Below are 27,145 nucleotides of genomic sequence, written 5' to 3' on the forward strand. Positions count from 1 at the left end.
GCTGTAGTGATTGCCCAAGCAGCCTTTGCGGGGCTTAAAAATAATAAAAGAGAAGTTTCCTTCTCCTCTTCTTCCCCAGAATTCCCACCCACCCCGGCCCCTTCCCCGTAAGAGGTAGAATGCAAAATGCAACGGCATTCCCATGGTCAACAGTTGGTAAGGGGGATCCTTTTCAAACTTCTGTTTGGGGATCCAGAGTTTAATTTCATGGCATTGCCCGTTACATTATCCCCAAATCCCCTCCTCAGCAATGAAAAGGAGCTGAGCTTAGATGAGGAATGTGATGTGAAAGTGGTCATTCTGGCAACTGAAAGGGACATACTTTTCCCAGATCTCTCCTAATTTGGCAGGTATGCCCAGAACAAATCTTGTGAATGAGCCTCAAGACATCCAAACAGATGTGGCTGTGTCAGGCCGCCAAGACACAAGATAGACCGAAAAGTGTGAAATGAGGTCATGCGATTTCAGCTTGCAAGAAGCTGAGGGAAAATTTGTTCTTCCCCAAAGCTAGCAACAGCCGCCACTTATGCATGTGAGTATGACAAATTTTGAGGGACAAAAGACTAGCCTAGAAATTAAGTCATTTAGCAAAAATGTTGTTTGCAGCAGTCAAAAATTATTATTTACGCGTAGTGACTTAAATAAAGCTGGCTAGGAACAAAAGACTTCAGAAATTTGTCCTACACCTGTTACCAAATATTTCCGACTCAATGGTGTCAAAGCAAATTGGGTCTGTTCTGTATTCTGAATGCAGCCTAACAGCTAGGACATCAGAATAGACTTGATGCTAACAGCATCTGCAGCTGCTAACACCCTGAAGCCATCTTTTGAAATATGCTATCTCTTGTTTAATTTAGAATGAAGTGCAATTTGAAAAGATACAAATATTCCTTTCGGGAAGGGACTATGGGCACCGATGCTAACTGTAAGAGATAATTGGATTTTTCAGAGCATGCCTCTGACAGTACTGACCATGCTTTCCACACAGCTGAATTCAGTCTGAGAAATTAAAAAAATAAGAAAGCTAACTGTTCTTCCTATTTCCATTTGTCTGGAAGGCACTGTGGTGTGATGAGTTAAGTGCTAAACCTGGAGTCGGAATCCCTGGGTTCAAGTCTTGACTCCCACACCATGGCAAAGTCATTTAATCTCTTTGTGCCTCAGTTTTTTTCATCTCTAAAATGGGGATAAGTCATGTACTGACTCCTTAACCATATTGTGAGATAAGGCTTTTGCAAACTTTAAAAATTATATGAATTGGTAGAGTTAAAACCTCATTGAACTCTATAAATTTGCAGAGTGTATAAAAGTGGATTGGCTCGCTAGGTTACTGCTCAATAATAGAACTACATTTCCTATTCCTTCTGAGAAGAGGTGATTAGGAGGAAATAAAAGAAAGCAAAATGTTCCTTTCTACAATGGGTAAGAAATATATACAACTCCACCCAAAAAACCGCTTGGCTCTTGAGAACATAGCTTCACCCAGATAGAGATAGATAGCAGAGATAGAAGAGATAGAAGCAGAACTAGCTTTCGTTCCTTCCCTAGTCCTAAGCACGTCTTTCCCTATTGAAATTCTTTTGTATTATTTGACACTGAAGTAAGATTTCCTTGCTTCCCTACATGTTTATCCTACCTCTGGAATAGAACGTAAGCTCCATGAGGTCAGGGATTATTTCATTATGGTTTTGGTATTCCAGGAACCTAGAGGAGTATCTTATGCAGAGTGTGTGCTTGATAAATATTTGTGGACTTGCATCTTTGTTGCATTGAAAGTATTTTGCTAAAGAATAAAAATTCTACTAAAGAGAGCTAGTTAGTGGAGTGCTCCAGGGTTCTCTCCTTGGACCTTGTTCACATTTTATCATTGATTTGGGTGAAATCGTAACAGATTATTTATCAGATTTGCAGAGAATATGAAGCTGGAAGAGAGTGCTGCTGCATGAGATGACAGAATCATGATCCAATATTATCTTGACAGTTAGGTCAAAGCTAATGAGATAAAATTTAATTGAGAAAAAAGCTATATAGTTATATAACAGTTATATAAAGTTCTCCACTTGGATTAAAAACAAAAAGAAAGCAAATTATTTTACTAGTTTAGAACAGGGTTCAGTTCAGTCAATTTCAGTTGTGGTCTCTCATCCCATTTGGAGTCTTCTTAGCAAAGATAGTGGTGGGGGGCATCTAGGAGGCTTAGTGGATTGAGAGTTAGACCTAGAGACAAGGTCCTGGGTTCAATTTTGACCTGAGACACTTCCCAGCTGTGTGACCCGGGGCAAGTCACGTAAATCCTATTACCTGGCTCTTACCTCTCTTTTGCCTTAGAACCAATACACAATGTATTGATTCTAAGAAGGAAGGTGAGGATTAAAAAAAAAAAAAGATACTGGAGTGCTTTGCCTCATTTCCTTTTCCAGATCATTTACAGAGGAAACTGAGGCAATAAGGTTAAGTGACTTGCCCAAGGTCACACAGCTAGTACGTGTCTGAGGCTGAATTTAAACTCATGAAAATGAGTCTTCCTGACTCTAAACTAGGTGCTTTATCCACCTTGCCACCTAGCTGCCCATTAGGACAGGGTAGATATGGCTAAAAGAAAGTTCATATGAACAAATATCTAGGGGATTCAATGGACTGAAAGTTCAATATAAGCTAGAAGTATAATGTGGGCAGCCATATCAGTTGATTCATTCTTAGTTTCAATAATAGAAGGAAATGTCCAGAGGGATTGAGGAAGGTAACAGTCTCATTGTACTCTACTATGGCCAATCCATACTAAAGGCTGATTTCCATTACTGTGGGGTCACATTTTGATCTCTCAAAGATAATTATTGTCCTCCTAATTACCAGATAATTGGCTTCTCTGTTCCTACCCTTTTCTGCAGCATTTGATTGTACAGACATCAAAGCTTTCTCTTGCCTTGGCCACACCATTACTTTTGCTCTTCTCTGATAACTCTTTCTCAATCTCCATTATTTTATTTTATTTTTTAAACCCTTACTTTCTGTCTTAGAATCAATACTGTGTATCGGTTCCAAGGCAGGAGAATGGTTAAGGGCTAGACAACAGGGGTGAAGTGACTTGCCCAGGCTCACACAGCTGAGAAGTATCTGAGGCTAGATTTGAACCTAGGACCTCCCATCTCTATGCCTGGCTCTTAATCCACTGGGCACAGATCTCCTCATCACCAGTACTCTCTGTTTTCCTCAAATTGTCACAAATATGCTTTTCCTGAGTACACAATCTTCTCAGTAGTTTATAAGCTATTTAAGAACAGAGTGTAATAGAAGGATTTGAGAGGGGAACAGGGGGGAAATGGAAGGAGAGAGAGAAATGGGGAGAGAGAAGATTCTTCTTCCCTTCTCTTTTTCTGAGAGAGAGGTAGCCAAGACTTGTCCCCCTGACAGAGGGAATAAAGAGGGAATGTCACCTCAGAGAATAGTTCTGGGAGATGGAGGATACCCACTGTCACTTCCCTTCAGAAACCTGGGGTCACCCCACTATCAAGGAGAGATGTTGTTCCTTGGGTTAGGTAGTTTGGATCCCCAGGATCCTAATCTAACCTTCCCCTTTTGGAGAGAGATGTGATTCTCCCCAAATATTCTGTCTCCTTTCCTAGCATTAGAAACCAACCAGACCTAATTCTAAAGTAGTAAACAATTTATTTGGGTTCACACAGTGAAGGAGAGGTAGGGGTGTCAAGTAAGGAAAGTGGGGAGTGGGAAACCCTAACACTTGTCCCCTCTAGCAGGCTGACCCCCCAAGTTCTTGGGGTTCAAGGCTGAGTGTCTTGAACCCTCCTCCAGCCAGGTGCTGGTTGATCCCTATTCCTCCACTAACTGCCCCCCCCCCTTTTTTTCCCTCAGAGTCCCGGAACAGGTCAGGGAGAGTGAGAAATCTCAGGGAAAGATCTGGATGGCTCTGGCCAATGTCAGTACAAATCCCAAACCCCCTTGAGAATTCTAGTAGCTGTTCTTTTCTTTTTCTTTTTTTTATTTGGTCATTTCCAAACATTATTCATTGGAAACAAAGACTATTTTCTTTTCTTCCCTCCCCTCCCTCCCACCACCTCTCCCATAGCCCACGCGCTATTCCACTGGGTATCACATGTGTTCTTGATTCAAACCCATTTCCATGTTGTTGGTATTTGCATTAGAGTGTTCATTTAGAGTCTCTCCTCAGTCATATCCCCTCCACCCCTGTAGTCAATCAGTTGCTTTTCATCGGTATTTTTACTCCCACAGTTTATCTTCTGCTTGTGGATAGTGTTTTTTAGATTCCTGCAGATTGTTCAGGGTCATTGCATTGCCACTAATGGAGAAGTCCATTACGTTCGATTGTACCACAGTGTATCAGTCTCTGTGTACAATGTTTTCCTGGTTCTGCTCCTTTCACTCTGCATCACTTCCTGGAGGTTGTTCCAGTCTCCATGGAATTCCTCCACTTTATTATTCCTTTTGATGATTCTCTTGAGTTCTGTGCTTGGACATCAAATTTTCTGTTCAGGTCTGGTCTTTTCTTACGAATTCTTGAAATTCTTCTATTTTGTTGAATGACCATACTTTCCCCTGTAAGAATATAGTCAGTTTTGCTGGGTAGTTGATTCTTGGTTGTAGACCTAGTTCCCTTGCTTTCCGGAATATCATATTCCATGCCTTTCTTTTTTTCAGTGTGGATGCAGCCAGATCCTGAGTTATCCTCACTGTGGTTCCTTGGTATCTGAATGACTTCTTCTTGGCAGCTTGTAATATCTTTTCTTTGGTCTTATAGTTATTGAATTTGGCTATAATATTCCTGGGTGTTGTCAGTTGGGGATTAAGTACAGGAGGTGATCTGTGGATTCTATCAATTTCCACTTTTCCCTCTTGTTCAAGGATTTCAGGGCAGTTTTCTTTAATAATTTCCTGTAATATAATGTCCAGGCTTTTTCTTTTGTCATGGTCTTCTGGTAGGCCAATAATTCTTAAATTGTCTCTCCTTGAACGATTTTCTAAATCCTCTGTTTTGTGAATGAGATGCTTCATATTTTCCTCAATTTTTTCATTCTTTTGGTTTTGTTTTATAGTGTCTTGCTGCCTTGTGAGGCCGCTCGATTCAAGTTGTTGTATTCTGGTTCTTAAAGACTGGATTTCATCCTTAGTTTTTTGGTCGTCCTTTTCCTTTTGGTCGGATTTTCTTTGGAGGTCATCTTTCATCTTCTTCACCGCATCTTTCATCTGCTTTGCCTCATCTTTCATCTCCTTTGCCTCATTTTCCAGCTGGTTGATGTTGGCTTTCAAGACACTATTTTCTGTTTCCAGATGACTTCTCTTAGTTTTTTAGTTCTTTTCCCAATTGTCTTCAGCCTCTCTTAATTGTGTTTTGAATTGCATTTTGAGTTCTTCCAAAGCCTGTATCCAATTCTCTAGGATTTCTGATTTTTTCTTTGCTGGGTCCTCCCCCTCTGTTTCATTCACTCTTTGCTCATTACCTGTGCAGAAGCTGTCTATTGTAATTTCTTTCTTCTTTTTCTGTTGTTTGCTTGAGTTTACACCTTCTTTGCTCCCCGTATTTGGCTGTGCTCTTGCTCCTCTCATTTTGTTTTGGTTTTGGGGCTGTCAGTCTCCCCTCTTGGAGCTTTGTCAGATCTCTTAGTACAGTCTCTAGGGGAGGAATGTTAGCTTCCCTGTCCTCGGGAGGCTTTTGATTGGATTGAGTTCATTTGGGTTGGGCTGTATGTGGTATGAAGCACTGAGGCTCTGAAGACTCCTGGAAGGCTGGGCTGCCCAGGTTCTCTCCCGTTCTCTCCAGCTGCTTCTCAGCTGTCCGCAAGTGCCTTTGCCCGCCTCCCTAAACTCTGAGGAGTTCTGATGGGATTAGTTCAACTGGATTGGTCTGAATGTGCCCGAGGCAAGGGTGAGACTGGAGTCTGATGGAGGAACCCAGCCACAGCCCGTTTCTCCCTGGCTTCCTCCCCGCTGTCCAAGCTGGATGCTCTGAGCCTGGCGCCCCGCTGCTCCCAAGGTAGACCCTGCAAACCAGCACCTTTGCCCACTCAGAGGTTCCTGCTGCTGCTGGGGGCTCAGCCCTCTGGGTTGTGGGGGAGGGGTCCTGGGACCTTCGCTCTGCCTTCCCCTTAGCCCTGAGTATTCTCGGATTCCGGCTTTGGGGGGGGGGGCGTATCTTTTGATTTGAGTCCAGAAGGAGGGTTCCCCGCTTCTGTCCTGTTGTTCAGATTGAATTTTGGTGCCCTAGGAGCATTCAGTCTGTATCGGTAAGGAAGGGTCTTCCACGAGGTCTGAACTTTTGCTGCTTGCTAAGCTGCCATCTTGACTCTAGTAGCTGTTCTTGAAGAGTCCTGGTGGAGGTATTTTTGGGTCTCAGAAGGAATAACAGGTCCCAAACGGATGAGCTCTTTCTCAGCTTCCAGGAAAACCTTCCTTCTTCCTCTACCTCCCAGGCTGGAAGACCATTGACAGTTGGAGTTTCTCTCTCTCTGCCCCTCCTCTGCTGCTCTTCAGCTGATCTCTCCTTCCGCTTGGCTTCCCATTGTAACCCCCTGGATCTCTCTTACATTACAAGAGCCACCTAGCTGTGTGACCCTGAGCAAATCCCTTAATCCCCATTGCCTAGCCCTTAGCACTCTTCTGCCTTGGAACCAATACATAGTATTGATAAGATGGAAGATAAGGATTTTATGTAGAAGAAGAAGAAAGAAGACAGAAGATGGAAGAAGATGATGGAAGAAGACAAAGATGGAAGAAGATGATGAAGGCATTGTTGATGAAGAAGAGAATGAGAAGAAGAGTCACATATGACTATTAAGGGATTGGGTGGCCAGATAGTGAGAATGAGATGTTAGGAGGACATTTGGAGTAGAGAAGAAGAAAGGAAGACAGGCATTCATTAAGTGCCTAATATGTGTCAGGCACTATACTAAGTATTTTATAAATATTTTCTCATTTGATCCTCTCAAAAACCCTAGGAGATAGGTGTTATTATTATCCTTGAGTCCACTGGGATATCATGGAATTCTGTATAAATATTAAAATGTTCCTAACTGTGGTTTGGTAAAATTTAGTAGCAAATAACAACCACTGGATTGGGAGTGGGGTGAGGGAACCCTTCCTAACAATAAGAGCTACCCTACAGTAGAATGGATTGCCTCAAAAGGGAGTGAGTGAGTGAGTGAGTGGGTTCCCCTCACTGGGAGTCTCTAAAGCTTGGACAACCACTTGTTAGAAATATTATTGAGGGAAACCTTGGCCAACTTTAGACATCTGTGAGATTCCTTCCAACTTTGTGATTCTAGGTTCCCGTAATGCTATTTGTAAAGAGATTCATAAACTGGGTGGAGAATTAGAACTATATGACTTCCCGATATCACTTCCAACCTTAAATTCTGTTATTCTTCTGTTTGCTTGCTATATGCCATTCCCCTTATTTCCAAACATTCATTCATTCATTCAACAAACACTTATTAAGCAACCACATCAAGCAACTCCAGAATGCTATGCACCAATACAGTACTTTTATGCTAGTAGAAATTAAAAGACTAGATATTACATTGAAAGCAGCATGAAGTAATAGTTAGAGAGCTCACTTCAGAGTGAGAATGGCTTGTGTTCAAGTTTTGCCTAAATACGTTCTGGCTATGTGTCTCTGGACAAGTCAGGCAACCTCTGGGTATCCTGTGCGACTCTCTTAAGACTATACCTTGATGAATAGTTGCTGATCTCTAATAGGTGGAGAGAAATTGCTCAGAGGGGAGTTCCCTATAATACATCCTTAAATGGCAGGATCCAGATAAGAAAAAAGCTCATATGTTGTTTCTTTTCACTCTCGTTGGGGCACAAGGGGAACAAAACAGCGATCTATAACCAACATTAGATGGTAAATACATTGGAAAGTTGTAAAATAAAGAACGATATGATGTTTGGGGATGGCAGGTCATGCTTAGAAATTGCATTACTGGTCAGTTAAGTGAATTTGCAGTGACTAAAGATGAACACAGAAATCCCTTTTCAACTAATAAGAAGCCACAGGCATCAGAATAACCAAAGGAAGGGCTACGACAGAGAATATTGCCCAAGAGGTTTATCCTGCCTAGAAGCCAGCAACCTCAGTCATATAACCCAGACTTTAAGTCTTCTCTGGCATCAGGCTCCTTTGTCATTAATGCCTGAATTCATTTATAAAAATCAAGGAAAACACAACTGCTCACTTGGGGACTTGTGCCTTGGGCACACTTATTACTGAAAATCTCAATATTTGTTTTGTGGTTACCCCAATGGAGCACATGGGAAAGGGCATTCTAAAATACCCATGGAGCGCTCAACACCATCGAAGCGATGAGCTTTCTTACTTGCAAACTCTGAAAGATGTGGTCAGACGGCCCCAGTGGAATGTCACTCTATACATCAGTTGGAAAGTAAAATGGCCTCTTTGGCTTCAATAAAGTCTAGATCAAGTCCCTGAAGCATCAGAGATATTAAAGGCTATAAGGGACACAATAGGCCATTTGGTTGATCCAATAGTTGACCAAGATTCCCATTTACAACACCTACATGTGGTCATCTCACCTTCACTTGGAGTTCTTTAATGACATACAACTCATACATTCCAAGGCATCTCATTCCTCTTTTGAACAAATGGAATTGTCAGGAAGTATTTCCCAACATTAGGTCTGAGCTATCTTTACAACTCCCAGGCATTTACCTCTACTTCTCCCTTGTGAGTCCAATAAGTCTAAACTCTTCTCCCCATAACAGTCCTTCCAGAATTTCTTGAACAGAATTATCAGTTCCCTTTCCCCAACTCTTCTACTCTCCAGGGCAAACAGCCCCCAGCTTTCTTGACTTTTTTTTAGTGGCAAGCTCTTTTATTGTCCTGGTGGGACACAAATTTCTCCTGGATGCAATTCAATTTTATCTAGCTCTTTCCAAAATCAAAATTTAGGACATAGTGGAATCACTACTTTTTTCATTTCTAGATATTATGCCTCTCCTATTACATCTTAGAATAGTATTACCATTGTTGATGGCTATGCCATTATGTTGATTCATACTGAGCTGGCAGGCCACTAAGACCTTCAGGTTCCTAAACTTATGAAGTTAATTTTTAGAAACCCAGATGTAGAACTTTACATTTGTTCTTGTTAAATTTCATTTTAGTTTGATTCAAACCATCATTTTAGTCTAGCAAAATCTTTTTGGATCCAGGCTCTGTGATTCAAAATTACATCTTCTTCCTTCTTCTAATCCTTCTCCTCTTCCTCCCCTTCTCATCACCATCCTAACTAGCATTTATATAGCACAGGTACCATCCCAAGTGCTTTATGAATATTGTATCATTTGAACCTTACAACATCCCTGAAAGTTATTTGCAGTTATTATGTCAAGAAAGCTGAGACAAAGGTTAAATGACTTGCCCAGGGTTGAAATCTAGTAAATATATGTGGTTAAATTAGAATTCAAGTCTTGGGACTCCAAACCCAGTGCTCTGTCCACTGCATCCCCCAGCTACCTAAATCAGTACATTAGCAATCCCTCCAGATTTTGCCATTGACAAATTAGGCAATCTATGTCATCTATGACTTAACTACATCATTGAAAAAATGTTGAAAATCATAGATTCTTGGGGAGCTCCACTTGAAGACATCCTTCCAAGTTGACATGGGACCAGTAATGATTACTATTTTTTAGATCTAGTCATTCAAACATCCATTCATTTAGCAAGCATTTATTAGACACCTTCTATGCGCCAGGCACTATGCTATGCACTATAGACTCAAAGACAACAGTGGAACAACCTTTGCCCTCATAGAGCTTCCGTTCTATTGAAGAAGAAACACTATAATGGAGATAAGCAAATTCAAATCTGTTCCAAAGCAGTACAAAATGAATTGGGAGGAAGGAACTAGCCACTGGAGGGGAGAGGATTATTGGAATCTTGCAAGAAGTGACCCATGAGATGGGCATTAAACAAAGAGAAGGACGCCATGAGGTAGAGGTGAGTAGAAATTTTCAAGGAAGGCAGCTTGCATGTGCAAAGGCAAAAGAACACCAAGACCAGTTTAGATTGAAGTGCAATTTAGCTTTATTTAATTGTACACTTATATCCCACCTTCTACATAATTAATCTTCCAAGATGGTAGAAAGTCATTTCTTCATTTTTGAGGGTTTCTGATCTATTTAGAAACTAGGTTTGTTTTATTTTTTTATTTTTTGTAAATCCTTACCTTCCACCTTCCTGTATTTGTTCTAAGGCAGAAGAGCAATAAGGGTTAGGCAATGGGGGTTAAGTGACTTGTCCAGGGTCACATAGCTAGAAAGTTTCTAAGGCCAAACTTGAACCCAGGACCTCCCAACTCTAGACCTGGCTCTCCATCCACTAAGCCACCCAGCTGCTCCTTTGTTTTTTGTTGTTGTTGGGTTGTTTTTTTTTGAGCCTGAGTCTACATTACCAAGTTTGGGAGAATGGCAGCCACTCATAGGTCCAACCTTTCTGCTGACTGATATGGGAGCTTTGACTTGCTCTATTTCCGACCAAGACCAGTTCAACCCTCATTAAACTGCCCGGAAGCCCCTGCCCCTGGAGCCCACCATATTGGTGCCTAACAGTGGGGATACTTGATTAACTTTAGGCCTCTGGCAACTCAGAACTCCCTACCTGAAGCAGTCCATTAACCTCAGCCTACCCCAGGAACAAGGATTACAGATATCAGGTGCCATACACAGTTTTGAACATGATGATGGACTTTCCTTATGATGAAAGGTATTTCTGTTGATGTAGATTATCCATATTAGTGGATTAGACTAGTGACATGGAATATCCCCAAATCATTTCTAATAGAATTGGAATAAGACACGTGATCTTTTTTTTTTTTTAACTGAATTTACCTTCCTAATTATATTTAACTTAGACTAATACTTTAGTAATTTGTGTACCCTGAGCAAATGTATCCTGGCTCGTAGTCAGAGAAAATAACCCAGAAAATGACTGGAAAGGAAACCAGACCAGGATTTAATATTTTCTGCAGATTATACATAAAATAAATAATTAACATGTGGCTAATTGAAAACTAGTTAGATGGGGCAGAATGCTGGGCCTGGAGTCAGGGAGACTCTTCTTCTTGCATTCAAATCTAGTCTCAGACACTTTCTAGCTATGTGACCCCAGGTAAGTTACTTAATCCTGTTTGCCTCAGTTTCCTCACCTGTAAAATGAGCTGGAGAAGGAAATGGCAAACCACTCCAGTATCTTTGCCAAGAAAACTCCAAATGGGGTCACAAAGAATTGGATTTGACTGAAATGGTTGTACAAATTGAAAACTGACCATAAATCAAAAAAATGCTTCAGACCTTCAAGAATTCAGGATTCCTTTGGGCACATGGGAAAATATTGCTGATTATCTCAGTAGTGGGTCTTCATGAACTTTTCTGGCTAAAATCAATGATCATCTGTTGGTAAACCTCTCCAAATCTAGGCAATGCTTTAAAGTTTGCAGAGTGCTTTCTGCTAATTATCTCCTCTGAACCTCACAAAAGCTCCATATGATACAATAAATAGTTAGCATAGGTATTATAAATCCCATTTTTCATATGAGGCAAATGAGACAGACTTTCAGAGAGGAAGAGATTTTAACTTCAAAGGTGAAGAGACTAGCAAAATGAAGAGAGGCGATTTGAATCTAATTCTCCCATGACATGTCTACCACTCTACCATGCTGTTTCTTTTAGCTAGATTGGTCTTCAGACAACTTATCAAACAGGTCACTGCCAAGCTCCTACTTAAAAGTCCTTTTAGTTTGGTAGGACCTACTATTATTGTCCTTCACGGGCCACTGGAACAGTCTCAAAGAATTCTAAATCATCTCTATAACATAAGAAAGCATCACAGCAGGATTTTTTGTGGCAGAAACAAAAGTAAATTCGTTAAAAACCATCACAAAAGCAATCAAGACAACTTGTTCAAAGAAATCCTCAATTGTGGCTTCTAAGATTTTTATAAAGCTACACACAAGACTGGGAGAAAAAGAGGAGTTTAATTATCATTAAATGCCAGCGTACAATTGGAAACCTCAGATGAATCAAAATAATTTGGCTTCTCAAACCAGTAGCTCACATCCTGATGGATGGGGAAAATTAAACATGAAAGAGAGCCACCCACTCGAGGCATTTAAACCTGAAATTAAATTTAAAAGTGTGTGTCATACGAAAAAGCTGCACTGAGAGAGGCTTCTTGAATGGAATATTAACTAGTTAATCATGTTTATTTGAGAAGGGAAAAGCACAGTCAATGTCTCTGTTGTGTAACAAAGACCAAGCATTTGTCAATCACCATTTGGTGTCATAACTGATGCTTGGTGCCATATAGTTGTGAGCAAATTGAGTGCAGGGTTTGAGCCATGAGTCTTGGGGATGGATGCCAAGTTGGAGCAGAGTCTCCCGAAAGCTGCTTGGTCCCAATGGGTGACCTCAGTTTCCTGGAGCTATTGGTCCCTCAATTCCTTATGGTCCCAGCTCTCCCATTCAACCAGTTGACTCATCTATTACACCTTATTTCTGTACAGTTTTAGCTACTGCTGGGATCTATTCTCTCCCTTTCGTCCAAATTTCATGGAATCTTCTAAATGAATGCATGACGAAGGATTGAAGAGAATCCATGTTAGGGTCAGCTAGTTAATAGTAATGTTTCTGAAAGATTTAAATGATCTCACCTAATTGTCTACATGGGCAGCTAGATTGCATAGTGGATAAAGCAATGGGTTTATACACTGCTGGGTTTGTACCCCAAAGAGATAATAAGGGAAAATACTTGTACAAACATATTCATAGCCGCGCTCTTTGTGGTGGCAAAAAACTGGAAAAATGAGGGGATGCCCTTCAGTTGGGGAATGGCTGAACAAATTGTGGTATATGTTGGTGATGGAATACTATTGTGCTAAAAGGAATAATAAAGTGGAGGAATTCCATGGAGACTGGAACAACCTCCAGGAAGTGATGCAGAGTGAGAGGAGCAGAACCAGGAAAACATTATATACAGAGACTGATAGATTATCACACAATAGAATGTAATGGACTTCTCTACTAGCAGCAATGCAATTGTCCAGGACAATTCTGAGGGACTTATGAGAAAGAACGCTATCCACATCAGAGGAAGAACTGTGGGAATAGAAACAGAGAAGAAAAACATAGGATTGATCCCATTTTTTTTTAACCCTTACCTTCCATCTTGGAATCAATACTGTGTATTGGTTCCAAGGCAGAAGAGTGGGTAGGGCTAGGCAATGGGGGTTAAGTGACTTGCCCAGGGTCACATAGCTGGGAAGGGTCTAAGGCCACATTTGAACCTAGGACCTCCCATCTCTAGGTCTGGCTCTCAATCCATTGAGCTACCCAGCTGCCCCCAGATCACATGGTTGGATGGGGATGTGATGTGTTTTGATGTTAAAAGATCACTCTACTGCCAATGTGAATAACATGGAAATAGGTTTTGAACAATGATACATGTGTAACCCAGTGGAACTGCTTGTCAGCTTTGGGAGAAGGAATGCAAAGGGGAGGGGGAGAAATCATGAATCATGTAACCATGGAAAAATATCCTAAAGAAAAAAATAAAGCACTGGGCTTGGAAATCAGGAAGACTCATACTCATGAGTTCAAATCCAGCCTCAGTTACTAGCTGTGTGACTAGCTTAGGCAAGTCACTTAACTTTGTCTGAGTTCCTCATATGTAAATGAGATGGAGAAGGAAATGAAAACAGGTTAGGAAATGTCTGAGACCAAAATTGAATCCAGGACCTCCCATCTCTAGGCTTGGCTGTCTATCCACTGAGCCCACCGAGCTTCCCCAAAAGAATTAAAAAAAAATATATATATATATATATATATATATAATTAAGGAGAAATTGGAGTATTTTATCAGTTCCCAAATCAGTCGAGTATCCTTCCTTAGCGCAGGAAGTGCACATTTTACCAGGTGTCAGAGGTAGAAAGGACATGAAAATTTGGAGTCACCACACTGAACATGGAGTTGTTGACAGGGACTTTCCTGAAGGAGTAAAACATGACTTTGTTCTCTAGGCAAGCTTTTGTGAGTCCAGAAGTTAGCATATACAATGCAAAGGAAGGTTAGTCCAATTAAAAAAAGTCCTGAGTTCTAGTGAGGCAATGCTAGAGTATAGTGGACCAAGGATAGAAGGCATAAACCTGAAAGCCATTTCTGAGGTGGCAAACACTTTGCTCAACAATGAAATAAGCTTTACTGAGCAACAATGGGCACCCGCAATGGAAGGAAGCACTTGATGCTCCATGTTGAGGTGATGACATAGGGCTGCCAAAGGACTAAGAAAGGGGCTACTGGAGCTGCCCTGCCTGACACTACCTGGAGGGAGCAGCATGATGAAAGATGAGCCACATGCCTTCTCAGGACAGTAATCAGTGACAGAGAATCAGAAAGAGTTACTTATGGGGGGTGGGGTAGGGGAGAGGAGAGTCTGTTTTCCAAAGGTATTCATTTCATTTTCTTTCTTTCAATATTTCAACAAAACTGCCTGTTTTTTTTATTCTGTGAAGTGGAGATGGGAAGAGCATATGAGGTGGCATCATATAATGATTTGTCAAGTTTGCTTGAGTTAGGGCTAGGAATGGGAGAACTGGGAATTCCCCCAAAGTCACCTTAGGTCCCAGCTTTCTAGAGGCCCTCCGACTGTATTACACAAGTCCCAAATACGAACTTTGAGGCAACTCATTTACTAATATCACAAATGTCAGCAAATGTTCTATAACATAGGCTTTTAGTCCAAGAGCATGACTTATCCTCAGCCTGGAAAGAAGGCAAAGGTGCCATCTTAACGAACTTAAGGCTTATGCAGGTGTTCTTTACAAGGTTCTTTTTTATTTTAAGCATTAGGCCACAGGTGTGACACAAACTTACCCCTGAATCTTTAAGTAGTATCTAAATGCAAGCATTTACACTGTTTAGTAGAACTCCATGACATGCACAACCATATTTTTTTTTTTCTGTTTTGGTGGCAAATATAAATTGTCTGTTATACACAAAGTTCAATTGTGTTCTATGGAAAATATGCTTGACAGTCATGTCAACTATCTCAAGACTTCCCATCCATCACCAGAAACAACCAGATGCTTTCTATTTTCCAACTTCGACAAATATTTCCCAAGCATCTGCTATTCTACAAGTATCATACTTAAGCACTGGGAATAAAATCTATCAATTAATCAACATGCATTTATTAAACACCTATTATGGGTCATGTACTAGGCTTTTGGAATGCAAGTATGAAGAATGAAATAATTCCACACTCACAAGGAACTTACATTATAAAATTACAAAATGGAGGACAAAATTATATATAGCATAAATATGAAGTGAATAAACACAAACCTATTCAAAGAAATTGATTTCAAAGTAGTTTGGGAGGGAGGACACTGGGAGTTAAGGGATTGGGAAAGGCTTCATGCAAAAGATGGTTCTTGATCTATATCTTAAAGAAAGATAAAAGCCATGACCCTGAATCTGATCTCAAGGAACACACAATTTAGCAGGGAAGAAAGGATGATATTAGTACAATAAGATACAAAAAGAGAGAGAGAGAGATGTGTTAAGAAACTGTCCAAGAAAAGTGTTATGAGAAACGATTATGGAAAAACCACTTTCATCTAGGATGGCCAGGGAAGGCTTCAGAAAGAATGTATCATTTGAGTTGGGCATTTAACAACAGGAGGGATTTTAAAAGAGATTGAGGAAAGCTGATTTTGGATATTGAGGTCAGAAGCAAGGAGGCAGGAACAGGGAAAGAAAGAAAAAAGTAGGGAAAAGAATAGATAGTAGGTGCAATGTAGGTCAGAAAAGGATGAAAAAAGTTTGTGAAGGACTTCAGCTGCCAGCTGCAGTAGTCTATAATTTACTTATTAAGAAACAAGAAATCACTGAGTTTTAAGGACATAAGATATAATATATTTGTTAGTAGGAGTATAGGATCATAGCTTCAAGCTGGAAGGGATCTAAGAGATCATTAAATCCAACCCATTTATTTCATAGATGAGGAAAGTAACCTCAGAAACAGTAACAGACTTGCCCAAGATCACACAGTAGTAAATAGCAGAACTAAGAGTCAAACTCAACTTCTCTCATTCCTGATCCTGTTTTTCCCCCCACTGAACCATTGAACTAGGAAATGATATGAAAGATGGATCAGAAAAGGAATAAACTAAAGATTGGACAACCAAATAAGGGGTTACAGTAATAATCTCAGGAAGAAAAAATGAAGTCCTGAACTAAGGACAATGGCAACAGGAGTGGAAAAATGAAGACCAAGTTGAGGCTTATTAGTAAGGTTGAACTGAGGAGATGTGGCAACAGATTGGAAGTGGTTTGTGGGTGAGAGAGAGAGAGACAGAGGGACAGAGAGAGAGACAGAGACTCTGGTGGGGTGGAGAAAGAAAGAGATGTCAAAAATTACTGAGGGTTTGGAGCTCCCATCATCAGGAGCACAGAAGATAAGGGATTGTCAAGTTTTGAGGGAAGATAAGGAATTCAGACATATCAAGCTTATGGTGCTATCTGGCACTTGAAATCCAGGAGGAAATAAGGAATAAGCAATAAGAACTAATTGATACTTCTAAGGAGAGATGGATAGAGATATAGTTTTGGAAGTTGTCTGCAGAGGTGATAACTGAAGCCTTAAGAATGAATGAGATAGGGGGGCAGCTGGGTAGCTTAGTAGATTGAGAGCCAGGGCTAGAGATGGGAGGTCCTAGGTTCAAATCTGGCCTCAGACACCTTCCCAACTGTGTGACTCTGGGCACGTCACTTAACCCCATTGCCTAGCCCTTACCACTCTTCTGCCTTGGAACCAATACACAGTATTGGTACACAGATGGAAGGGAAGGGTTAAAAAAAAATTTTTTTTAAAGAATGAATGAGATAACCAAGTGGAAAAGTACAGAGAAGGGGAGAAGAGAGAAGATGAAGACCAGGTAGGAAAAGAAGGGAGAGGAAATGAAAGAAGGGGAAGGGAAAGGAGAAGAGGAGAAAGTTGAGGAGGGAGGGGAAATTCATGTTTAAGGAGAAGGAGGAAAATGAGAAACCAGCAAAGAAAACAGAAGCCAGGTCAGAGATGGAGGTAGAGCATCATATGAGTAGCATCATGTAAACAAAGAGGAAAGATTATTAAAAAGGATAAAGTCCTCAACAAGGTCAAATGCTATAGAGACATCAAGAATGAAGAGATTAACAATAATAGCTCACATTTTAATATTACTACATGATTTAGAAGATATTTTGTATACATTCTCTTACTTGAGTCCAAAGAAATAGTTAGAAATGTGACAGTGAGTGACAAAACTAGGATTTAAACCCATAGCATCTGATTCCAAGTTAACTGTACTTTCTGCTATATGTACTAGTGGGGAATCAAAAGGAACCAAAGTTTTTGACAGATTCTCCACTAGTACATATATCAGGCTATTTCCCTTTCTGATATATCAACCACAGGAATTTTTTTTAAACAGCCATTTGGATTTAGCAATAAAAGGAACATTATTGTGTTTGAAAAGAGCTATATTTTATTAGAATTGTTGAGAAAGAAATCAAATTGCAACAGGTAGTAGAGGCAGCAAGTTTGGACTGTTTTTTATAGACGTTCGGCAGGAAAGGAGAAGACGGATATAAGACAATAGCTTTAGGAAGTAGAGAGGTTAAGGACCTTTTTTTTTTTTTTGGAACAGAGGAAACCCATGCATATTTGTAGTCTGGATTAAAGGAAGCAGTGAGGGAATAAAGGAGAAGAGGCAGTCTTCTGAAGAGGGAGGGAAGGAAAGAGGGATAGAGGAAGAGAGAGAAAGAAAGAGAGAGAGAGAGAGAAAGAGGGAGTGAGAAAGGAAGAGAATGAGAATGACACAGGGGGAGAAGTGGAACTGAGAGAACAGAGGAGTCAGTCTTGGAAAATATACAGGTCCCCTCTTCTTCTGAGACTATAGGAAATGAGAATGGGTGAAGATAAGGGAAGGTTTAGAAGAAGTGAAGAAGCTCATATGGGAGGGCATCAGTCTTCTTAGAGAAATAGGAGATGAGGTTGTCTGTCAGGCAAAGGAAGATAGAATAGAGACTTGAGGAGAGAACATTTTGAATACATGTCAGGCATATTCAAATGTCAAGAGGAGAAAAAAATGTAACGACTGTTCAGAGACATGATTGGCTAACAAGAAAGCAAGCGCGTTCTCTTCCTTCTGAATACTACTTTGGAGATATGAGCATGGGCGTTCAATGTGAGGGAGATTGACTACCTGCCATGGGTTGAAGGTGTCAGTGCTGGCTTGAATATGAAGGGCTCATTGGGCTACTCAGTGTCTCTGCTTTGTTGTCCCTCCCTCTTACTTCCTTTGGTGTCTATATTAAGCAATGCCATCTCCCCTTTTTGGACCTTCTCTTAAAAATAAACAAAAAATTAGAAATTCTCTTTTAAAAAGGGCCTATTTCCTTCCATATTGACTGTCTGGTGTAATTTGTCTATAAAAACCCTTTAGTTCATCAAAGAACACTGAAGGAAGGTCACAATGAGGATAAAAAAAACTAGTACAGAAGACATGAATAGACTGTGGTTAGTGAAGGATATTTCAGGTCTTGGAGAAGAAACAGATATTTGAAGTAGGATAGAGTTTGAAATCACAGAAATTGATGAATTCAAGAAACTATGAGGAACAATTTCTTAGAAAGATCATTCATGTAGATATTGAAATCTTCACAAGTGATTTCAAAGGAAGAGAGAGAGAGACTGAGCTAGGGACCAGCATCTTCAAAGGGATTCAAGAGATTGGTATGGCACACCAACTTCAAAGGATGTAAGTTGCTAGGTAATAGTGACAGAGCCTGGATCTGGAATTGACAATGACCAATGATGAACAAAGTGAAATGCATCTTGAGGGAGAGGGAGAGGGAGAAGGAGAGGGAGAGGGAGAGGGAGAGGGAGAGGGAGAGGGAGAGGGAGAGGGAAAGGGAGAGGGAGAGGGAGAGGGAGAGGGAGAGGGAGAGGGAGAGAGAAAGAACTGAGATACCTTCTAGAGATCTGAAATTCTTAAAAGTTAGAAGTTTCAGGGGTAGCTAAGTGGCTCAGTGGATTGAAAGCCAGGCTTGGGAAAAGGAGGTTCTGAGTTCAAATTTGGCCTCAGACACTTCCTAGCTCTCTGAGACTGAGCAGATCACTTAATCCCCATTTGCCTAACCTTAATTACCTCTCTTCTGCCTTGGAACCAATACATAGTTATGATTCTAAGATGGAAGTTAAAGTTTGTCTTTTTTAAGTTAATATCCAAGTTTAAGGAGAAGACAAGGATATTATAAAGACCCTATATAAGAAAAGCATATGAAACCTGAAATATTTGAGAAAAGAACAACAAATTCAAGGATTTAGAGTTTTTACAAAAAAGTCATGTGTCTTAGCTAGCCTTGTAGTTATTTTACTGATAGAGGAGTTTCCTCATTTGATAATTCCCTGTATCAATAAAATCATACCATCCCTATCTGTATTTCCTGGAAAGTAGGTACCATGTCTTGTAAATCTCTGAGTCCTCTAAGGATCTAGCACTGGGCTAAGAATAGTAAATGTATACTAAATGGATAAATGAATGAATGAGTCTTGATTTGGGCAGGCAGATTCATTGGTCTGCTAAATTGCATGAAATTGGGGCCACTAGAGTAGCAGGGAGGAATACGGAGGACTTGGGTTCAAATTTGACTTCAGCTACTTCCTAGCAATGTGACCTTGGGTTAGTCCCTTAACCCCAATTGCCTAGTCCTAGACACTCTTCTTTCTTAAACAGAAAGTAAGAGTTTTAAATAAATAAATAAAATAGTGGATTACATGAAAATTTTTAAATAAAAACTCTAAATACCTGGATAGTTTAGCCTTTATTTTTAAAAGGAAGAAACAATTGCTCAGGGAGTTTTTGTTATCCATCCAGGTTCGCACAGTGTCAAGAAGTGAGATTTGAACCCAGGTCCTTTGACTCTCATGTACTTTTCACTATACCAATCTGCCTTCAGGATAGAATAATTCTATATTCACAAATGAATTATTAGATAAACTGTCCTCACACTATTCAAAATGGAATGGGCTGTCATTACAAACACTTTCTTTACAATAGATCCATGCACAAGAATCTCCCTTTCCCATTACCACTTTGGTACCTTCTTCCAGGGGAGTTACCTTCTTTCCAAAACCTATATTCATGGTATCTTATCTTTCCTGGCCTTCTGGAGCCCCCAGAAGCACTTATTCTATTGTAAGAGCTGCTGATAATGCCCCAAACTCAAAACCTACCATTTCCTATTGAAGCTGCCACCCATTCTAGAGAGAAAATTACTTTAGGATAGCCTGAAATGCATTTATGTTGTAGAAGCCTGTCTGAAGTCCTCTGATAAATACTACAATTTGATCTAGTCATTGACAAAAATTTTCCAAAGCTCAAGAGTTAGAAAGGTCCTCCATTAGAGGTAACCTTGGCCAGACCCTGCCTGAGCCACGAATTCCCTCCACCATATCCCTAACAGATGGCTTCCCCTTCCTTAGCCAGAAGACCTTCAGTGACAGGTTCCTCCAGAGGCAGTCTCTTCCACTTTGGGACACAGCCAACTATTTAAAAAGTTCTCCTAACAGTTATTCAGAGAATAGAGCATCAGAATCAGTACCCCCCCCCCAATTGAAATGAGCTGCTTCTTGGAGATGTGTCCATAGGTAAGGCATGCCTAAACAGCAACTCTTAAAGAGTGGGCATTATCAAAAGGAAAATGTTTCACATGTGGAAAGGAAAGTTTTTCTGTAAAATTCATTTTAGTTTTAGGTCTTTCCATTTTATCCCCTGAGATCGTCTAATGGCATTCAATAGTCATACTCATTTGGAACATACATCTCTATATACCCCACCCAATTCTACTGCAACATTCCAAGCCTCGCATCTTCAGCAGTCAGAGCTTTTTTCCTCCTTCCTCCTTCTCTTCATTGATGTATTTTTGTAAGCCTCCAGTACCTCAAGAACTGGAAGCACACTTCTAGGTTACACTGGAATGTGCCAGTGAATAACTTCATAACAAGCTCACTTATGTAGAAAGATCACTTTCTCCTTCTCCATTTATGTTCAGGAATGAAGAACAGTTACAGCCCAGAACTTTGACCAAATCCCTTAAGGAACAACGGTTAGCAAGCACAGCAGAATTCTCTACAGTCACCGTCCTGCTGTGGGAACATCATTTATTTCCCTTGCTTTTATCTGAACGGGACTGGGGGCTAGGTGCAGAGTAGGGTAAGCTTTCTTACCGTCCGTGATCTGTGCGAGGGTGACAGCAGAAATCAGCGCTGGCCAGAGCAGGACCGACAAACCCCGGGACCCCCAACTCTGCCTGAAAGAGTTTGTCAAGAAACAGGACTAAGTTAAGACAGAAAGTATGTGACTAGCTGCTTCAGGAGAAAGAAGTAAAATAGAACGTGTACCTTGAAAGCATTTTTGAAAAGTTTGCTCCGAGAGTCTAAGTGACCAGACTTTGGGGTTTCATGAGCTTGCACTCAGGGAAGAGAGAGACAGGAAAAAAGTTGCTCCAAGTTGCAATCCGCTGTCTCTCCGCCTGCATCCAGAGGAGAATGAAACAAAGGCAGCTCTCAGGGTCTCGGGCTCTTTAGTGACTCATTGCAATCAGGGCTGCAACTCTGAAATCTGATTCCTTCCAGCATTGCCTTTCGGACCACCGCCCTGAACTCCTTAACTGTCTCTCCCACCTTATTTATTTAAATGTACTTTCTTCCTACCTTTTTCCCACGTTCTCACTACAGTCAGGATGTGGTCTGTCCGTTACATATACAGGCTCTCCACACCCCCTTTTCCTCCGCTGACACCTTCACTCCCCTTTCCAATAAAATATGACCTTCGACATCTTTCTTGTATATAGACGGATTATATCAGAACGCTGTGGAGAATGCTAAAGTTTTACGGTCAGGTTTTAAAATGAATTTTGCCTAGTTATAACTTGGGTAAACTTAAGTCTGTTTGAGCTACATAAAGATCAAAGCCAATGGCAAAATATTCTAAGTTTGAATGAATTGAGGAACACGGATTAGATCTCTCACTTCGCTGTTATAGGTGAGAGGCAGCAAGGTGTGATTGGCAGAGTCAGGAAGATCTGGGTTCGAGAGCCTGCCTTAGACAAATACTGGCTCTGCTCCTAGAATTTAAAAATATATAGGATTTTTAATACTAAATCAAAAGAGAGGGAAAAGAGAAAAAGTTCTTTTAGTCAAGTGAGCAGAGCAAAGAGAGACAGACTCACACACCTGCAACACTTTACCAAAAGCACAAGCTCTGAGAAAAGAGTCCCGCAGCTGCAGCGTGGGTCTCAGCCAGATTTATCTCCCAAGCATCCTTATGTAAAATGAGGTTGTAACTTAAAAGGATGCTGGGAATGTAGCTCGGGTGTTGCAAATTTTCCATCTACACAGTGCCCAGGCAACTTTCTAAGACTAAAAGTTGCAAAGGTGCCAAACTGGCATGATAGAGGGAGTTTCTTCATCTAGGAAGTCTCCATAAATTATTGATTTTTAGGATTTTGGTGGTATGAAAGAGTGGGAATACATGTTGGTCACTAGACTTGCCTCATTAGGAGATGATGATGACTCTGCAAAATATTCTTAGTTTAGAAAGCTAGGTTTTATTTTAAAAATTTGAAGCTTTCTGGTACATAGCAGGTTGTTTTGTGCTGTCTGGCTGTGGTCTGTTTCTTTGAACCTCAAGTTCTTTAGTCAGTCAATCAGCATTTATTTATTTTTTCTATCAGACACTATACTAGGTTGTGGAGATGCAAACAGACCCTGTCATTATGCCCTATTTGGGAGAAACAATAATAATAGCTAACATTCATATAGCATTTTAAGGTTTATAAAGATATATATATATATATGATACATATTATATAAAAGCAAATGAGGATCAAATGAAATTATATATAGAAATCAAATTAGATTTATACATATAAAATAGATATGTATATATGTATAAATGAACTTCATTTTACTTTACCTAAGGTATATATGTATATAGTGCTACATAATGTTATATAAACATGTACATGTATATAATGCTTTTAAAATATGTAAACACATATGTATATACACATTGTGCAAATGTATATGATACATTATATTTAATAAGGTTATACAGTACATGTATATATACCTATATGTGTATATACATAATATATACTTTTAAATATATTTTTGAGCATATATGTGTGTGCATAATTTCTTTTGAGGAAGTATAATCTCTTTTGATCCTCATCACAACTCTGGTAAGTAGGTCTTATTATTGTCCACATTTTACACTTGAGAAAACTGCAGCAAGGGACAGCTAGATGATTCAGTGGATAGAGAGCCAGGTCAGGAGACAGGAGATGCTGAGTTTGAATTTGGCTTTAGATACTTCCTGGCTGAGTGATCCTGGGAAAGTCACTTAATCCCAATTACACTGCCCTTACTGTTATTCTGCCTTGCAACTGATACTTAGTATTGATTTTAAGACAGAAGTGAGGATTTAAGAAAAAAAGAATGTGGCAAACAGAAGCTAAATGAATGATTTGCTTAAAGTCTCATAGCTAGTAAGTGAGGCAGGATTTAAACAAGTTTTCTGACTCCAGGCTCATAACCACCAGCACCTATAACAGCACCTGATTGACAAAACAAACTTTCCTTCTTTCCTGCTTTCTTGCTTTTCTTCCTTCCTTCCTTCCTTCCTTCCTTCCTTCCTTCCTTCCTTCCTTCCTTCCTTCCTTCCTTCCTTCCTTCCTTCCTTCCTTCCTTCCTTCCTTCCTTCCTTCCTTCTTTCCTTCTTTCCCATCCACAAAATAGACACAAGATGAGCTTAGGTAAAAGATATCAGTTGGTGGAAGAAACCAGGAAAGTTTCTATGTGGAATGAGGTCCTTGAATTGACCTCAAAGGCAACTAAAGGTTGCTTTAGCATCACTAAAAGTGACGCTGAGGGAATATAGATCAGGCATGGGCAAAAGCTGGTGTTAAAGGCATGGAGATGCACAAAATAATATTTCTACTGCCTGTCTCAGAAAATCATGAGGTAAGGGCTTGGTAAATTGGGACATAGCTTTTGAGAACCCAAAAAACTACCAAAAAAAAAGCACTGGAGAACTTTATTCCTAGTTTGTGCTCAGTAAATACTTGCTGAAGTGTATGGAGTTATGAGATAATGTAATTCTGTATTCAAAATTAAAAACTCATTAATTTGGAAGTTCCTTCAATCTATGAACCTATTCATACCTACTTTCTCTCCCACACACACATATACAACTCCTCCAAATGAGGAAAGAAAAGCAAAATCTCTATTTAAAAATATATATATATATACACACACTTTCTCCTTGAACACCTAGATTATGACACAATTTTCCTTCACCTTCTTTTCTCTATCCCTTCTAGTTTATTTCTTTTGTCCTCTCTTTCCATTCTCAAGATTATCAAGTTGTAACAGTACCCGTCTGGTTCCTTATGGGCTCTTGCTGAGCCTAGAATAGTTGAAAATAATTTTCTAGAGGAGATATCCTTCAAACTTGTCCCTGAATGATTGAGAAGATCCAGAACAGGAAGGAGGAAGAATTCCAGACCAGGAAAGACCATGGACAAAGGGACAGATATGGAAGTGAGCACAAAATATGTTCAAAGAGAAATGAGAAGACTTGGCCTGGTTAGAGAGGAGGGTTTATTTTACACATTGGTAGGCTAATGGAAAATAATAGAAATAATTCTTAAGAATGGTTCAGTTCTTCAAAGAAAATAATGTAAAAGGAAAAAGACAAAGACCCTATAGCTACTCATTTAGGAGGAAAAAGAACTCCCATCACTCTCTAAAAAGAATGAAATCAAGAAAGAACCAATGACTGATGAAAAGGAGGAAGAAAATTCCCATGGTGTTAGACGCCATAGTCCAGTGGTAAGAACCATAGTTACAAATCAGAAGACTTGTATTCAACTTTTAATTTTGACACACTCCTTGTATGTTGAACAAATCATTTTACCTCTCTGAAAACTCTTCATTTGTAAAATAGGAATTGGGGGAAGGGGAGATAATTGCACAATTTTCTTTGTGGGGGGGTTGTGAGTATTTTATGTACATTAAAGTGCTATATTAAGCATAGAGTACTTAAAATTTTTTTTAATTTTTATTTCTTTTAAAAACCCTTACTTTCCATCTTGGAGTCAATACTGTGTATTGGCTCCAAGGCAGAAGAGTGGTAAGGCTAGGCAATGGGGGTCAAGTGACTTGCCCAGGGTCATACAGCTGGGAAGTGTCTGAGGCCATATTTGAACCTAGGACCTCCCGTCTCTAGGCCTGACTTTCAATCCTCTGAGCCACTCAGTTGCCCCCAGAGTACTTTTTTTAAAAATTATTGATACTTTCTGTTTTTACACTGTTTTCATTTCTCACTGCTAGAACTCTTTCCTCCCAGAGGATTAAGTCTTATGATAAAAATAAAAAAGAGGGGCAAATAGATCAACAAATTAAGAATGTTTCAAAAAGTCTGATGTTATAAATAATATTCTGCATAAAAGTCATATCCTGCCTCTCCCCCTACAAAGAAGCAAAATATTTTTATCTTTCTTCCTTGGGTTTAAATTTAATCATTATAATGTTATAGCATTCAATTTTATTCGTAGTTAGTGTATATATTGTTTTCATGGTTCTGCTCACTTCATTTTTCATTGGTTTCTGTAATTCTTCCAAATATTTTCAACATCAAAGTGCCACAGATTGTGGGGTCCTTTAAATACAGGGAGAGAGGGGTAAGACATTTAAATTGGTAGGCAATAAGGCATCATTAAAGGTTCTGGAGTATTTGATGAAAAAAACAAAATGGTCCATGAAATGGACCAGAAGAGAAAAAAAATAGAGGGAGATTATTGAAGTAATCCAGGTGCAAAAAGATGAAAGCCCAGATTAGGGTGATAGACATGGAAACTGATTTTAGAGACATTTCAAAATGAAGAATAAATAGGGCTTGGTAACTCGTACATATGGAATGAACCAGCAAGTCAACAAGCATTTATGAACATTTACTGTGGGCCAGGCACTGTGCTCAGAGCTGGGTGATACCAATAAAGAAAAGAACTCTGACTCTGCCATCAAGGAATTTATAATCTAATGGGAGAGACAGCATGTAAACGAATGAATATATACAAGATATATACATACAGAATAGATAAAATAGGGGGAAAGTCAGAGAATTCTCCAATGATCTAAATGTTGGTTATCTGGTCTAAGCTTCTCATTTTACAATGGAGGAAACTGAAGTGCAACATGATTTATTTAAGATAATATAGGTAGTAAGAAGCAGTCTGCGTTAGAATCCAGATCCTCTGACTTTTGAGCCTGGGCTTCTTTCACAATACCAATGTGTAACTTATCACTATGCCTCTGTTTTGTATAATTTTTCATGTTTCACAAGATATACATTCAGGACTTTCGGGAACTACTGAAAATGATCCATACCGTGAGTTTAAGCAAACTATACTTTTTTTACCCTAAAGTCAACAGAAGTAATATTTGCTGCTTTCTTCCACCAAGGGATCTACCTTCTCTCAGACAAAGCCTCTAGTCTTATGCTACTTGCTTCCTTCTCAACATCAAAGAGTTGTGAAAACCACAAGAGGAAGCCAATCTTCAGAATCTGGACCAGAGCTTTTGCCCACACTGTCAGCACAACCTGCTGTATTAAGTCTCAGATTTTGTATCAAAGAAACAAGTTCTTCCACATTTGAACAGCTCTGTGCAAAAAGAAATATCATCCTTGTCTTGAAACATATAGGTCTATTTATTTCAGTTAGATTAAGAAAACAAGTAGAAGCACGATCCCACCCCCTAAAACTTGTATCTGTGCCTCTTCTCTCTTCCAATCAATCTCTAGTTCCAAAGCCAGCTTTTGGCCAAATTATAAAGTCAGCAAAAGTTGACTTGTGTATACTTTGGATCCCCTTCTAGAATCCTCCCAGTTGCTTAATTACCACCATCCTCTGAAATTGCTTTGGCTTTGGATATGTTTTTTATACTTTATATTATGTTATTTGTTTGGATATGTTTTGTTTGTC

The 27,145-nt window shown here is 39.7% G+C and overlaps 1 protein-coding gene across 1 annotated transcript in view; it reads right to left on the reverse strand.

Moving 5' to 3' along the window:
• COL15A1 (collagen type XV alpha 1 chain) overlaps nt 1-22,350 on the reverse strand; it is a 224,381-nt gene extending 202,031 nt beyond the window's left edge. The window contains exons 1-3 of the mRNA XM_007499019.3: nt 22,332-22,350; nt 21,498-21,628; nt 21,324-21,406 (exon numbers count right to left, since the gene is read on the reverse strand). Of these exons, the coding sequence (XP_007499081.2) occupies nt 21,324-21,406; nt 21,498-21,508 (94 nt within the window). The 5' untranslated portion in view covers nt 21,509-21,628; nt 22,332-22,350. The remainder of the gene's footprint in view (nt 1-21,323; nt 21,407-21,497; nt 21,629-22,331) is intronic.
• Between the last annotated feature and the right edge of the window lie 4,795 nt (nt 22,351-27,145).

This window comes from Monodelphis domestica, chromosome 7 (genome assembly GCF_027887165.1).
Source record: "Monodelphis domestica isolate mMonDom1 chromosome 7, mMonDom1.pri, whole genome shotgun sequence".
In the NCBI taxonomy this organism is placed as follows: Eukaryota; Metazoa; Chordata; class Mammalia; order Didelphimorphia; family Didelphidae; genus Monodelphis; species Monodelphis domestica.